The sequence below is a fragment of the Lampris incognitus genome, chromosome 7 (assembly GCF_029633865.1).
Source record: "Lampris incognitus isolate fLamInc1 chromosome 7, fLamInc1.hap2, whole genome shotgun sequence".
NCBI lineage: Eukaryota > Metazoa > Chordata > Actinopteri > Lampriformes > Lampridae > Lampris > Lampris incognitus.
The window spans coordinates 66,176,431-66,190,980 of record NC_079217.1 but is presented as its reverse complement, the minus strand read 5'-3'; the positions used below and the strand labels follow the sequence as shown (position 1 = coordinate 66,190,980).

General features: G+C 45.0%; 1 protein-coding gene across 1 annotated transcript in view; it reads left to right on the top strand.

The window, feature by feature from the left end:
* LOC130115357 (S-arrestin-like) overlaps nucleotides 1-6,554 on the top strand; it is a 37,418-nt gene extending 30,864 nt beyond the window's left edge. Inside the window, exons 15-16 of the mRNA XM_056282977.1 lie at nucleotides 4,725-4,734; nucleotides 5,759-6,554. Of these exons, the coding sequence (XP_056138952.1) occupies nucleotides 4,725-4,734; nucleotides 5,759-5,849 (101 nt within the window). The 3' untranslated portion in view covers nucleotides 5,850-6,554. The remainder of the gene's footprint in view (nucleotides 1-4,724; nucleotides 4,735-5,758) is intronic.
* The last annotated feature ends 7,996 nt before the right edge of the window (nucleotides 6,555-14,550 follow it).

The window sequence follows — 14,550 nt, the reverse complement described above, 5'->3', positions numbered from 1 at the left end:
TCCTTCCACATTCGTTCAACATGATGGCATACACTCACTCAATACTGTAATAATACACAACACTTAGTCATCAGCAAATACTTACACATTTTTATTAGAGTGCCTCTGTAGCTGAATGGTTACAGCTCATACCACATGATCACATGGTCACATGATTGCAAAAAGGTCGCCGGTTCGATTTCTGCTGGCAACCTTTGTTGCCTGTCATACCCCTCTCCCCAATTTCCTGTCTGCCTCTTCACTCTCACTGTCTGATAAAGGTAAAAAATACCCCAAAATTATCTTTATAAAAAATTCAATTTTTTACAACCTGGGTCTTGTTTCTGTAGTTTTTTTCCAACATACTTGTCAGTTATGACGTCATTTTACTCTCAAGCCCAGCTTTACAACCCAGTCTTATGGGACAACGAACAGGAGCATCAGACATGTTCCAGCCAGTCCAGTTTAACCCACTTATCTAGACCACGTGTGTAGAGATGAAAGTTATGATGTGAGTACTAGTAGGAGTAGTAGTAGTAGTAGTAGTAGTAAATCTAGACCACATGTGTGGACATGACAGTGTAGTTATGATGTGATTAGTAGTAGTAGTAGTACATCAAGACCATGTGTGTGGATGTCACAGTGTAGTTATGATGTGAGTAGTAGTAGTAGTAGTAGTAGTAGAAGTAGAAGTAGTAGTAGATCTAGACCACATGTGTGGACATGACAGTGTAGTTATGATGTGATTAGTAGTAGTAGTAGTAGATCAAGACCATGTGTGTGGATGTCACAGTGTAGTTATGATGTGAGTAGTAGTAGTAGTAGTAGTAGTAGTAGTAGTAGAAGTAGAAGTAGTAGTAGATCTAGACCACATTTGTGGACATGACAGTGTAGTTATGATGTGAAGAGAGTATCTTTTCTGTCTCGGTAAGGGGAGCATCCTTTTGCGCAGCACATGCTGGTTGCGTGTGAATAGGTTGCAGGTTGTCATGTAGCTGTGCTGATGTACCTGTATTACACCATTAACAGTAACACAATCCATTCCTACATGGGAGACATTATCATGTTCGTCCCGTCCCACATGGAACATACTAGACTTCAGCTGAGGAATCACATGAGCCGAAAAGTTTTGTGAGGCTGCCCAGAGAAAATCATCTGCATGGCATGCAAGTACCCCTGTCCCGTCACACTGCTCGTCTAACCAATAAAAGACTGCAGGCTCCACCTGTGACACTTTACCACGTGTGCTCTGCTGCATGACCTCCTTCACTTTGTTCTACCAATACAATGATGCATCAGCAAGACACATTTCTGAAGTTTCCATAACACCCCTTCCCTGCTCGCCTGGGGGGAGGACGGACATAAACATCCCTAGACAGTTTCGTGCCCTGCCAACATGCAGATTTGATGTCCATTGAACAGACTTGCCACTTATTTTGACAAGTTACTGTTAACAGTAACCTCAGAGATTCCGAGGCACAGGCTGGGGAATCTTTCTGGAGCTCTTGGGTATTAAATTCTCCAAAACCCCTGGCTACCAGTCTGGCTTCAGGCACAACACCCTTATCAGTTTCTTTAAGACCACAGACCCATCTGGTGGAGACCCACTTTTGGCCTGCATCCTCAACTTCCTCAAAAACACAATTTTTGCGCCAGTTCTTTATTTCGTCCTGTTTAGCTGTGTCAACTGAGATGTCTTTTGTTATAAGAACATCAGCTCCCCCGGCTTTTGGTCCAGTGTTGAGACTATCAACACGTGACGCGTCAACTGCCTCCCTTTGGCCGTAACGGCCATCAGGTTCAACACGTTGCAGGATATACCAGTTTTTGTGCGGTGCTGTGGCTTTGCCTGCCCTGCCTACAAGGTTGGCTCTGTATGGAACACATTCATCACTTTTCCTAAAGGTTAAAGTGTCCTCTTCACTATTTGTTATTCCGTTTGTGATGTCTCTCTCAGCGTTTGTTTCACTGCTAGCATCACCTGTTTGCTTTTCCTGTTCTTGTGTTTGTACCTTATTAAGCCTTGAGTGGTGCACTCTAACAAGGACACCACCATGCCTAACACATACAACAGCTCCATCCTGACCAGTAGCTACCCCCGGTCCCTTCCATTCTGTGCTGTCAGCTCGTTTGTAGTAGACGTTGTCTCCTGTCTCATATTTTTCATCAGTGGATCTGAGCTGCTTACGCAGTGCTCTCCTAATCCTTTCTGAACGTTCAGCTTTCCTAGAAGTATGCAAAGCTGATATGGGTTCTCCTACCCTCACACTCACTGTAGTGCCCTCTAGTGCAGGCGGCCTATCAGCTAATACAGAGGGGAGGTTAGGGTTCTGACCAAATACAAGTTGATATGGACTATAACCAGGAACATTTTGCACACAGTTTTTAGCCACGAGGGCCCAGTCTAGGGCTGTTTGCCAGTCACATCCCTTTACTCGTTTCACCTTCTGGCTGCTGTCGGTGAGAGTGTGATTGTGCCTCTCCACTAGGCCGTTGCTCCATGGACTGTATCCTGCTGTTGTCCTCGTCTCAATGTTGAAGTTCTCGGCCATGTCTCTGAACTCCTCATTGTTGAATTCTCCACCATTATCACGGTATAATCTCCATGGGGGACCATGGACGCTTATCCATGTGTGAATGAAAGAGTTGACCATTTCCGAGGATTTCTTTGCCTTCACAATATTTCCTGCGCTGAAACGTGTGAAATGGTCGATGATATGTAGGTACCATACACCAGGTTCCTTCTAACTCGTGCTGGTCCAATGCCACAGTTTAATTGTACTCCGTAGCTAGAGGCAGACCCACAGCTGGCTTTGGCTTGGTCTTGCTGTACCTCTGACATATGTCACATTTATGTACTATGTGCTGTAAAATAGCGAGGCATTCTTTGTCGTTATTCCCTGGGCTTTGAATAAGCCTCTGCAGCCTGTCTGCTGAGGCGTGGCCAAACTGTTTGTGAAGCTTGAGAAGGACTTTGCGTTTCTCATCTGGGGACATGCTCCCGGTCACTGTCAGGGCCTCATCTTCAGTTTGAGTCTCTCCATCTGTAGCTGCAAGTACCACATCTTTGATTTGTCTTCTTGTGTTATCTTTGTCTCTTATGTCCACACAGTAGTGTCCTGAGCTAGTGAATTCAGTTGGTACAGGTTGCTTAAACATCACAGCTCTGTCATTCTCCATGTCTAAAACAGCTCCGGCCTTCTTCAGGGACGTCTTACTGAGCAGCAGTGGAATGTCAGCTCTGACCACTTCAGTTTCAATGTGACATTTTGTTTGTCCTATTTTAGCAGGTAGCTTCACTTTTCTGGTGGAAAACACTAAGTTCCCATCCCCAAATCGAAATGGTCTACACTCGGGACGTTCTGTTTCCATCATCTTGTTTAATTGTGCTTCAGTGAGCTCATTAACATAACTGTCAAGCCACTTCCCCCCACATACTGCACGAGTGCAAGCAGTGTCTGTGATAGCCGAGCCTAATGATTCGGTCAGAGAGACCTCAGTGTCAGACATGGGCGATTTAGCAAATGACGTGATGTTAACCTCCTCTACAGTCTCATCTTCAGTTAATCTTACTCGGTCGCTTTTCTTGCGGGGGCAGTCCTTAGCCCAATGAACAGTGCTTTGACAGGCCGCACATCTTGACCGCTTACCAAACTTATCCCAGGGGTTGGTACCTGGCAACGCTTGCTTTCGTTGTCCACTTTGAAACGTGGTGTTTCGTTTGCCTTTTCCTTGTCCTTGTTCTGTGAAGAGTGCTGCGTCTTGGTTTAGTTGTATTCCATGTGACGAGACTGTCGTCTTCCCTCCAAAAATCTGCTTGAGCGTCCACTTCCCTGATGAAAACGTCAAGTCCGTCCACGCTGCCGGTGCAAGTCGTCTGTTTCTCTCGTCGAGACGAGCTGTGTCCAACAGTCTAAAGGCCAACACAGCTTCTGGGAGCGCCATGTCGTACTTTTTCATCCGGTTGTATCGCTGTTCAGTCAATGATGTAGTCTGCCATGGAAACCCAACTGTCTTTGGTTGTGCCATCAAAATGAGAATATGCTGCATGTGCTCTGTCCTTTTCCTCCTTCAGAAACACACCGTCCAGTTTCGCTAATAATGTCACCATACCGGTATCACTGTCCAGTTGTTCCACCGGTGTCTCCATGGCGGTTTCTCTGGCTCGCCCTTCCAGCACCCAACGCAACCGCCAGCGCCTGCTGCTTCTTGTGGAGTTCAGTGACCCGCGTCCATACAGTGATTTCATTTTCCCAACACTCGTATGGCCTGGTCTCGTCACACTTCGGCGGTACTTTGTAGCTTGCAGCCATCTTCCAACCATCCACCACGTGTGTGGAAGTGAATGGGAAAGTTCTGATGTGAGTGTCCTGATGGTCCACGGTGGATGATGGTGCTGACTACTTCCTGGTTCACCCTGCAGGAAGGGGTGACATTTAAGTGAAATTAACTCGGTAACGGTTCAAGGTTTAAGATGAAGGCAGAACTTTAAGATCTTTGTGTGAAAAATTGAAGAAGAAAAATCATCATTTATTCCCGTCAGATAAACTGAAGAAGGTCTTTCTAGAAAAAGTTTCAACTTTTAAATGAAAACAGAATTCCTGCTCCTGTTCTGAAGAACTGAGATGATGAACTCTTTTTCTACACAGGTCAACTTCCATTGTCTCACTCTGTCCTTTTGTTTCTTCTTTTTTCTGTCTGCCTGTCTGCCTGTCTGCCTGTCTGTCTTTCATCTACATCTTCAGCCAAGGAGAGGTGAGACTGTTTTTTCTTTACTTCCATGTGAGAAATTCATGTCTACCTGCTGGTCATTGTTCATGAGAAAATGTAGAGGGGGATGAAGAGGAGGCTGTAGAGGGGATGAAGAGGAGGCTGTAGAGGGGGTGAAGAGGAGGCTGTAGAGGGGGTGAAGGGGAGAATGTAGAGGGGGACAAAGGGGAGGATGTATAGGGTGTGAAGGGGAGGATGTAGAGGGGGATGAAGAGGAGGAGGAGGATGTAGAGGGGATGGAGAGGAGGATGTAGAAGGGGATGAAGAGGAGGATGTATAGGGTATGAAGGGGAGGATGTAGAGGAGGATGAAGGGGGGTGTTCTGTCAGTGGAGGATGATGCTGATGAAAGAGAGAACTCGTTCCAGCTGAGTTCAGAAAAAGGAGGATGAAGGAGGAGAAGCTGAGACGAGTTCACATACAAGTTATACACCCAAACACAGCCAAGGAAAACTCACCAGCTGTCTGTCTACTTGTCTGTCTGCCTGCCTGTCTGATTTCCTGTCTGTCTGTCTGCCTGTCTGCCTGTCTGTCTGTCTTCCTGTCTGTCTGCCTCCCTGCTCCCTGCCTGTCTGCCTGCCTGCCTGCCTGTCTGTCTGTCTGTCTGCCTGCCTGCCTGTCTGTCTGTCTGTCTTTCTGCCTGCCTGCCTGCCTGCCTGCCTGCCTTCCTGTCTGTCTGCTTGCCTGCTTCCTGCCTGCCTGTCTGTATGTATGTCTTCTTGTCTGCCTGCCTGCCTGTCTGTCTGACTTTCTGCCTTCCTGTGTGTATGTCTGCCTGTGTGTCTGTTTGCCTGTCTGTCTGTTTGCCTGCCTTCCTGCCTGTCTGCCTGTCTGTCTGTCTTACTGCCTGCCTGCCTTTCTTCCTGTCTTCCTGTCTGCTTGTCTATCTCTGTCCATTGTCCTGCATGTCTACCTGCTTATCTTTTTGTGATGAGATAACAGGAGTAATCTCGGTCTCTCTGGCTCTCTCTCTCTCTCTCTCTCTCTCTCTCTCTCTCTCTCTGGTACAGTGAGTCACATGACATGGTCTTTGAGGAGTTTAAGAGGGTCTACCTGAAGGGGGTGGTTGGGGACGACGATGAGTCGCCCACTGAGGCCTAGGACCACAGACGGCCACCGCCGGTGGACAGACGGAGCGACAGACAGATGGAGTTATAGACAGCATGAATGTAGACTCATCGTGTCACTGGGGTTTGGTGTTGACATAGTTTGGTTTCAGAGTAGCAGGGTGGAGGTCAGAGGTCGCTCAGTTAGCTTCAGTGTTTAATAAAACATCGCTGCAGTACAGACCAACATGTGGGCTGGCTTGATTTCTTTATTCTGTAACAGCCTGGACTCACCTAGACCATTATGACGTAGTCTAGATCATTAAAACGTAGATCATGACGTAGACTAGACCATTATCATGTAGACTAGATCATTATGACATAGATCATGACGTAGACTAGATCATTATGACATAGATCATGATGTAGACTAGACCATTATGACGTAGACTAGCTCATTATGATGTAGATCATGACGTAGACTAGAGCATTATGACGTAGATCATGACGTAGACTAGATCATTATGACTTAGATCAAGACGTAGACTAGTTCATTATGACGTAGACTAGATCATTATGATGTAGATCATGACGTAGACTAGTTCATTATGACATAGATTAGATCATTATGATGTAGACTAGACCATTATGATGTAGACTAGATCATTATGATGTAGATTATGACGTAGACTAGATCATTATGACGTAGATCATGATGTAGACTAGATCATCATGATGTAGACTAGATCATTATGACATAGACCATCATGACGTAGACTTGTGGTTCACTGTGGACTACAGTAGGAATAAGTTCAAGTGCAGAGTCCATAAAGCTGAAATAAAATGGCTAATATCTCTGTCGGTCTCTGGAGTCCCCAGTTTGTTCAGGTTCATATTTCTGTGATGTCTCCTGACTCCTGCCTCCCCAAATAAACTGAGCCAAAATAAATCCAATAAAATAAAACCACCCAGGCCGAGTCTGAAGTCCAGCCTAAGCTAAAGCATCAGAACCAACATGGGGTCGTCTGGCTCGCCATCCCCAGAGTCACTTTACCATCCAGCAGACACGGCCTGGTCCAGGACGTGGCAGACATTTACCTTTTATCAAGTGAGGTCAGCACCGAGCCCTGTACGGATCCATCAGGGTTCCCTCCGGTGGACCGTCTCTCCAGCCTTCATCAGGATTCTTCTTCTTCTGCCCTGAGACAGTGTCTGAGTCTCACAAACCCTCACAGCTACTCCGTGTGGATATATGCGTAACGCCTCCGGTGCAAACTAGGGGCGACAGTAGAGGCGCTAACATCTAACCGGGTTCGGTGAGGGCTTTGCCTCGACTAACCCGCGAGAGGAGCTGATGTGCAGTTGAACAGTTGACAGTTTTATTGCCTCACAACAGCAAAACATACACAACGCTGACTTTTACACAAAAGAACTGAAATAAAACAACATAGAGGTATTTAAATGAAATAAAATACTAAACCAAAGAAAACCTCGTTCAAATCCCAACCCTCAATGAGTGTTAGCGGGTTGAGATGAAGGAGAAGTTCCTGGTCCTGGAGTGTATGTGTTGGTCCAAGAGTTCGGTTCCTGATCCTGAGTGTACTGAATATACTTCAACAATGACTATTTTCCCCTGGTGGAGGAAACAGGCTGGGGTGTATGGGTTCTTATCTGGGGTGTATGGGTTCTTATCTGGGGTGTATGGGTTCTTATCTGGGGTGTATGGGTTCTTATCTGGGGTGTATGGGTTCTTATCTGGGGTGTATGGGTTCTTATCTGGGGTGTGTATGGGTTCTTATCTGGGGTGTATGGGTTCTTATCTGGGGTGTGTGGGTTCTTATCTGGGGTGTATGGGTTCTTATCTGGTGTGTATGGGTTCTTATCTGGGGTGTATGGGTTCTTATCTGGGGTGTATGGGTTCTTATCTGGGGTGTATGGGTTCTTATCTGGGGTGTGTATGGGTTCTTACCTGGGGTGTATGGGTTCTTATCTGGTGTGTATGGGTTCTTATCTGGGGTGTATGGGTTCTTATCTGGGGTGTATGGGTTCTTATCTGGTGTGTATGGGTTCTTATCTGGTGTGTATGGGTTCTTATCTGGGGTGTATGGGTTCTTATCTGGGGTGTATGGGTTCTTATCTGGGGTGTATGGGTTCTTATCTGGGGTGTGTGGGTTCTTATCTGGGGTGTATGGGTTCTTATCTGGTGTGTATGGGTTCTTATCTGGGGTGTATGGGGTCGGTCTTATCTGGGGTGTGTATGGGTTCTTATCTGGGGTGTGTGGGTTCTTATCTGGGGTGTATGGGTGAAGGATTCAGGCTTGTCAGACGTTTCCTGGGACAGACCCTACGGTAGGCCACCACCTCTATGATGGTCCACAGTCTCACTGGACTGGACTCGCCGTCACAATCTTCCAAATTCTCTCTGGTGGCTAAAAAAACCCAGTCTACACAAATAGTGCAGAACAGCAAGTATTCCCTTCTGCATCTGTTTCTAACGTGAGATCTCGTTAACTTCCTTTCACTCAGAACATCCTACACTATGCTCTCCATTAACATGCAGTATATGAACTGCAATACCATCACTTCATCACTACACATTCATAATTCTGCTACACAAAACCAGTGCGATCACAGTGGAGCCTCAACACAGCCCATGTAAGTGCACCAACCACTTAACCCGAAGGGCTTTAACGTCAACAGGATAAGCACCACACATCTGTAATGCTGCACAATTCCCCAGCGCTTCACTGACTAAGCTAGCGCTTAGCACTAGCTAACTACTGGTGTCAGCTATCTTCTAGAACACACACACACACACACACACACTCACACACTCACACACACACACACACTCACACACACTCACACACTCATACACACACACTCATAATCACACACACACACACTACAACTACAGAGGTGTAAAGTTGATCAGCCACAGCATTCAAATTCAAATTCAATTCAATTCAATTTTATTGTCATTAAGAACAATGTGCAGGCACATGTTAGAAATGAAATGAGGGCTGTGGCTTCACCAAACAGTGCAAGACAGACACACACAAACACAGCAAACACAGATTAAGATATACACACATGAAGACCAAACACAATATAAGATATACACACATGAAGACCAAACACAATATAAGATATACACACATGAAGACCAAACACAATATAAGATATACACACATGAAGACCAAACACAGTATAAGATATACACACATGAAGACCAAACACAATATAAGATAAACACACATGAAGACCAAACACAGTATAAGATATACACACATGAAGACCAAACACAATATAAGATAAACACACATGAAGACCAAACACAATATAAGATATACACACATGAAGACCAAACACAATATAAGATAAACACACATGAAAACCAAACACAATATAAGATATACACACATGAAGACCAAACACAATACAAGATATACACACATGAAGACCAAACACAATATAAGATATACACACATGAAGACCAAACACAGTACAAGATATACACACATGAAGACCAAACACAGTACAAGATATACACACATGAAGACCAAACACAGTATAAGATATACACACATGAAGACCAAACACAGTACAAGATATACACACATGAAGACCAAACACAGTACAAGATATACACACATGAAGACCAAACACAGTACAAGATATACACACATGAAGACCAAACACAGTATAAGATATACACACATGAAGACCAAACACAGTATAAGATATACACACATGAAGACCAAACACAGTATAAGATATACACACATGAAGACCAAACACAGTATAAGATATACACACATGAAGACCAAACACAGTATAAGATATACACACATGAAGACCAAACACAGTAGAAGATATACACACATGAAGACCAAACACAGTATAAGATATACACACATGAAGACCAAACACAATATAAGATATACACACATGAAGACCAAACACAATATAAGATAAACACACATGAAGACCAAAAGCTAAGAATAAGCTAAAAGAGAGCTGGAGTACAACATATTTAAAAATATCTACAGACATTCAGTGGGTAGCCAGGTTCAGGTGGGCAACAGCTTGTGGAAAGAAGCTGTTTTTGAGCCTGGTAGTGCGGGCTCTGAGGCTCCTGTAGCGCCTCCCAGAGTGCAGGGGGGAGAACAGTCCATGGTTAGGGTGGGTGGGATCTCTGCTGATGCTCAGACCCCTTCGAAGGCAGCGTTTGTGATAAATGTCTTTTATGGCTGGGAGCTGGGTACCGGTGATGTGCTGGGCCGCCTTGACGACCCGCTGCAGAGCTTTCTGGTCTACTGAGGTACAGTTGCCGTACCACACTGAGATGCAGCTGGTCAGGATGCTCTCTATGGTGCAGTGGTAGAAGTTGGGGAGAATGTTGGGGGGTAGACGGGCGCTCCTCAGCCTCCTCAGGAAATGTAGACGTTGTTGGGCCTTTTTCACAAGGGCCTGGGTGTTTAATGTCCACGAAAGGTCCTCGCTGATGTGGACTCCAAGGAATTTAAAGCTGGAAACACGCTCCACTTCCACCCCATTGATGTGTATGGGGGAGTGGCTGCAGCTTCTAGACCTCCTGAAGTCCACAATCAGCTCCTTCGTCTTCTGCACATTGAGGACAAGATTGTTGGTAGTACACCATGATGTGAGGTGCTGAATCTCGTCTCTGTAGGCCGTCTCGTCATTGTTGGTGATACGGCCAATGACTGTGGTGTCATCTGCAAACTGAACTATAACATTTGAAGGATGAGTTGGCAGGCAGTCGTGGGTAAAGAGGGAGAAAAGGAGGGGGCTCAGAACACAGCCTTGAGGGGCACCTGTGCTGAGGGTCAGGGTGGAGGACATGTGGTCACCTAACCTAACAGACTGAGGTCTGTCGGTCAGGAAGTCCAGGGTCCAGTTACAGAGGGAGGGGTTGAGGCCAAGGGAGTGGAGTTTGGTGGTTAGTTTGGCGGGGATGATGGTGTTGAAGGCAGAGCTGTAATAGGGTAACTTGCACATCTGTGAAGGCACCATTAATGCTGAAGGTCCATACAGGTTTTGGAGCAACATGTGCTGCCATCCAAGCGACGTCTTTTTCAGGGACGTCCCTGCTTATTTTAGCAAGACAATGCCAAGCCACATTCTGCACGTGTTACACCAGCGGGGCTTCGTAGTAAAAGAGTGCGGGTACTGGACTGGCCTGCCTGCAGTCCAGACCTGTCTCCCATTGAACATGTGTGGCGCACCATGAAGCACAATACGACAACGGAGACCCCGGACTGTTGAGCAACTGAAGCCGTACATCAGCAAGAATGGGAAAGAATTCCACCTACAAAGCTTCAACAAGTAGTGTCCTCAGTTCCCAAACGCTTATTGAGTGTTGTTAAAAAGAAAGGTGGTGCAACACAGTGGTGAACATGCCCCTGTCCCAGCTTCTCTGGAACGTGTTGCAGGCATCACATTCACAATGAGGGAATATTTGCAACAAACAATAAAGTTTATCAGTTTGAACCTTAAATATCTGGTCTTTGTAGTGTATTCAACTGAATATAGGTGGGAAAGGATTTGCAAATCATTGTATTCTGTTTTTTTCACGTTTTACACAACGTCCCAACTTCATTGGAATTGGGGTTTGTAGGAGTGGTGCAGGATATGTATGAGGGCAGTGTGACAGTGGTGAGGTGTGGGGTTGGAATGACAGATGGGTTCAAGGTGGAGGTGGGATTACATCAAGGATCGGCTCTGAGCCCTTTCTTGTTTGCATTGGTGATGAACAGGTTGACGGACGAGATCAGGCAGGAGTCTCCATGGACTATGATGTTTGCGGATGACATTGTGATCTGTAGCGAGAGCAGGGTGCAGGTGGAGGAGAGCCTGGAGAGGTGGAGGTATGCACTGGAGAGAAGAGGAATGAAAGTCAGTAGGAGCAAGACAGAATACCTATGCGTGAATGACAGGGAGGACAGTGGAATGGTGAAGATGCAAGGAGTGGAGGTGATGAAGGTGGATGAGTTTAAATACTTGGGGTCAACTGTCCAAAGTAACGGGGAGTGCAGAAGAGAGGTGAAGAAGAGAGTGCAGGCAGGGTGGAGTGGGTGGAGAAGAGTGTCAGGAGTGATGTGTGACAGAAGGGTACCAGCAAGAGTTAAAGGGAAGGTTTACAAGATGGTTGTGAGACCAGCTATGTTGTATGGTTTGGAGACAGTGGTACTGATGAAAAGACAGGAGGTGGAGCTGGAGGAGGTGGCAGAGATGAAGATGATAAGATTTTCATTGGGAGTGACGAAGAAGGACAGGATTAGGAATGAGTATATTAGAGGGACAGCTCAGGTTGGACGGTTTGGAGACAAAGCAAGAGAGACAAGATTGAGATGGTTTGGACATGTGTGGAGGAGAGATGCTGGGTATATTGGGAGAAGGATGCTGAATATGGAGCTGCCAGGGAAGAGGAGAAGAGGAAGGCCGAAGAGGAGGTTTATGGATGTGGTGAGGGAGGACATGCAGGTGGCGTAGTAGTAGTAGTAGTAGTAGTAGTAGTAGTAGTAGTAGTAGTAGTAGATATTTTCAAAAGAAGTGGGATTATTATGATTTAAGCAATAATCTTCTGATATCCTGAAATCAGTGAAACTGGCCACACACAGGTGAGAGAGAATTATTTTTAATTAATTATTTTAAATCAATTATTTTTCTGAACAAAGACAAAAGATGTACAGCAGCTTTAAACACAAACCACAAATAGATTCACAACAGGTTGGTTTAAGAAAAATAAAAACAGCATTGAGACCAAAGTACAATCTGGACTTAATGTCCATGTAGGACTCTGGCACATATTTACTTAAGATAAAAAGAAAACCAAGTCTTTCAGGGGACCCTCTCCTCCTCCTCCTCTCTGTCTGTTCTTCATTTGGAGGTGATAGATGGATGGAGACCACTCGTTTGTTCTCAGATCAACCACTTATACATACAAAGTACGACAGTCTTATAGAAGGATCTTACTAAGAACTTTAAACCAAACTACCCAGAAAGCACACACTCTCCCATAATCCACCGGAACCACTCTCATCATGTTCAATTTTCACAAGAACAGAAAGATTTTCACAAGACCAGAAAGAAGAACAGAAAGAAGTACAGAAAGAACAGAAAGAAGAACAGAAGGAACAGAAAAAAGAACAGAAAGAAGAACAGAAAGAAGTACAGAAAGAACAGAAAGAAGAACAGAAAGAACAGAAAGAAGAACAGAAAGAAGTACAGAAAGAACAGAAAGAAGAACAGAAAGAACAGAAAGAAGAACAAAAAGAACAGAAAGAACAGAAAGAAGTACAGAAAGAACAGAAAGAAGAACAGAAAGAAGTACAGAAAGAACAGAAAGAAGTACAGAAAGAACAGAAAGAAGTACAGAAAGAACAGAAAGAAGAACAGAAAGAACAGAAAGAAGTACAGAAAGAACAGAAAGAAGTACAGAAAGAACAGAAAGAAGAACAGAAAGAACAAAGGAGAAGCACGCAGAAAGAAGAACAAAAAGAAGACGAACAGAAGGAAGAAGATGAACAGAAAGAAGAACAAAAAGGACAGAGAGAAGAAGAACAGAAAAGAAGAGAAAGAGCAACTAAGAAGAATGAAGAAGAAGGAGAACAGGAAGAAAAAGAGAAAGAAGATTGGTCAGCAGATTTGGGATTTCACTCATCAGCCTTCTTGTTTTCTGACTGCCATGAAAGCATCCAGATCAGATTGTGAGAATCATAATCCAGATCGTTTGGGTGTATTTAGAACAATCCTGCTGACATGGGGGTGGGTCAGCCAGGCCGTCTTTGTTCCTGTGGGAGCGACTGGAGGACAGACAGACAGAGCTGCAGTGACAGCAGCCCTGGTGTTAACAATGGAGACGTAAAGAAGGTCTTCGTCTCATCTTACACCGACAGTGTAGGTTCCCACTGTCACAAAGAGCCACACGGGACCCGGCTACAGAGACTCACATCCACCACAACACAATCGCTGGCAGCAATCCCAGCGGAAGAGGAACTGGACAATAGTAACACTATCGCTGCATGTGGACACACAACAACACTGCAGGATGCTGCTGCAGGAGGAGGAGGAAGGGTGTCCCATGTGGACTGCTTCTTTGTAGAAAACACGTTTTTCACACAACAAACTAAGAGCTCCAAGTAAAGACTGAATGTGGCTATTCTAGACACATGACATAGAGAACATCCAGAAGAACAAGTGCAGAAGAGAAGATAGAAACACCAGTGACAATGGAAAACAACCTGTGGGGTTTTTAGCTGACAGCGTACGTCACGTTTCTAAAAGAACAAAGTTGAATTGTCAGGAAGAGGAACACGATAGGGGGTTTCTATACCTCGAACTTATTTTGGGTCCTGAACTAAATAGAATCTTGGAAAGGACACAGAATGACTGGAAGTTGGTGGCAGCATGAATATAAAAACATCTGTGGTTGAATGCGTGGTAGAAAAACGTGGAGTCCACACACTTTGTAGTACATCTGCTCTTTCCAATAAACATGGTGGGGAAAATGTGTGGACTCTACTGTTTTTCAGTTTGACGATTTGTCTGTCCTGCACCTTATTATCAGTTTGGATGTACTTAAACATCTGTGCTCCATGGCTCCTTCATGGTCAAGGACAGCTGAATTGTTCATCGGGGCAGTTATCTGCTGGTCATCTAGTTTAATTTATTCATCCAGACTGTTTTTATGAACTGTCTAAGGTGATCTATTCATTCATCTATTCTTTCTA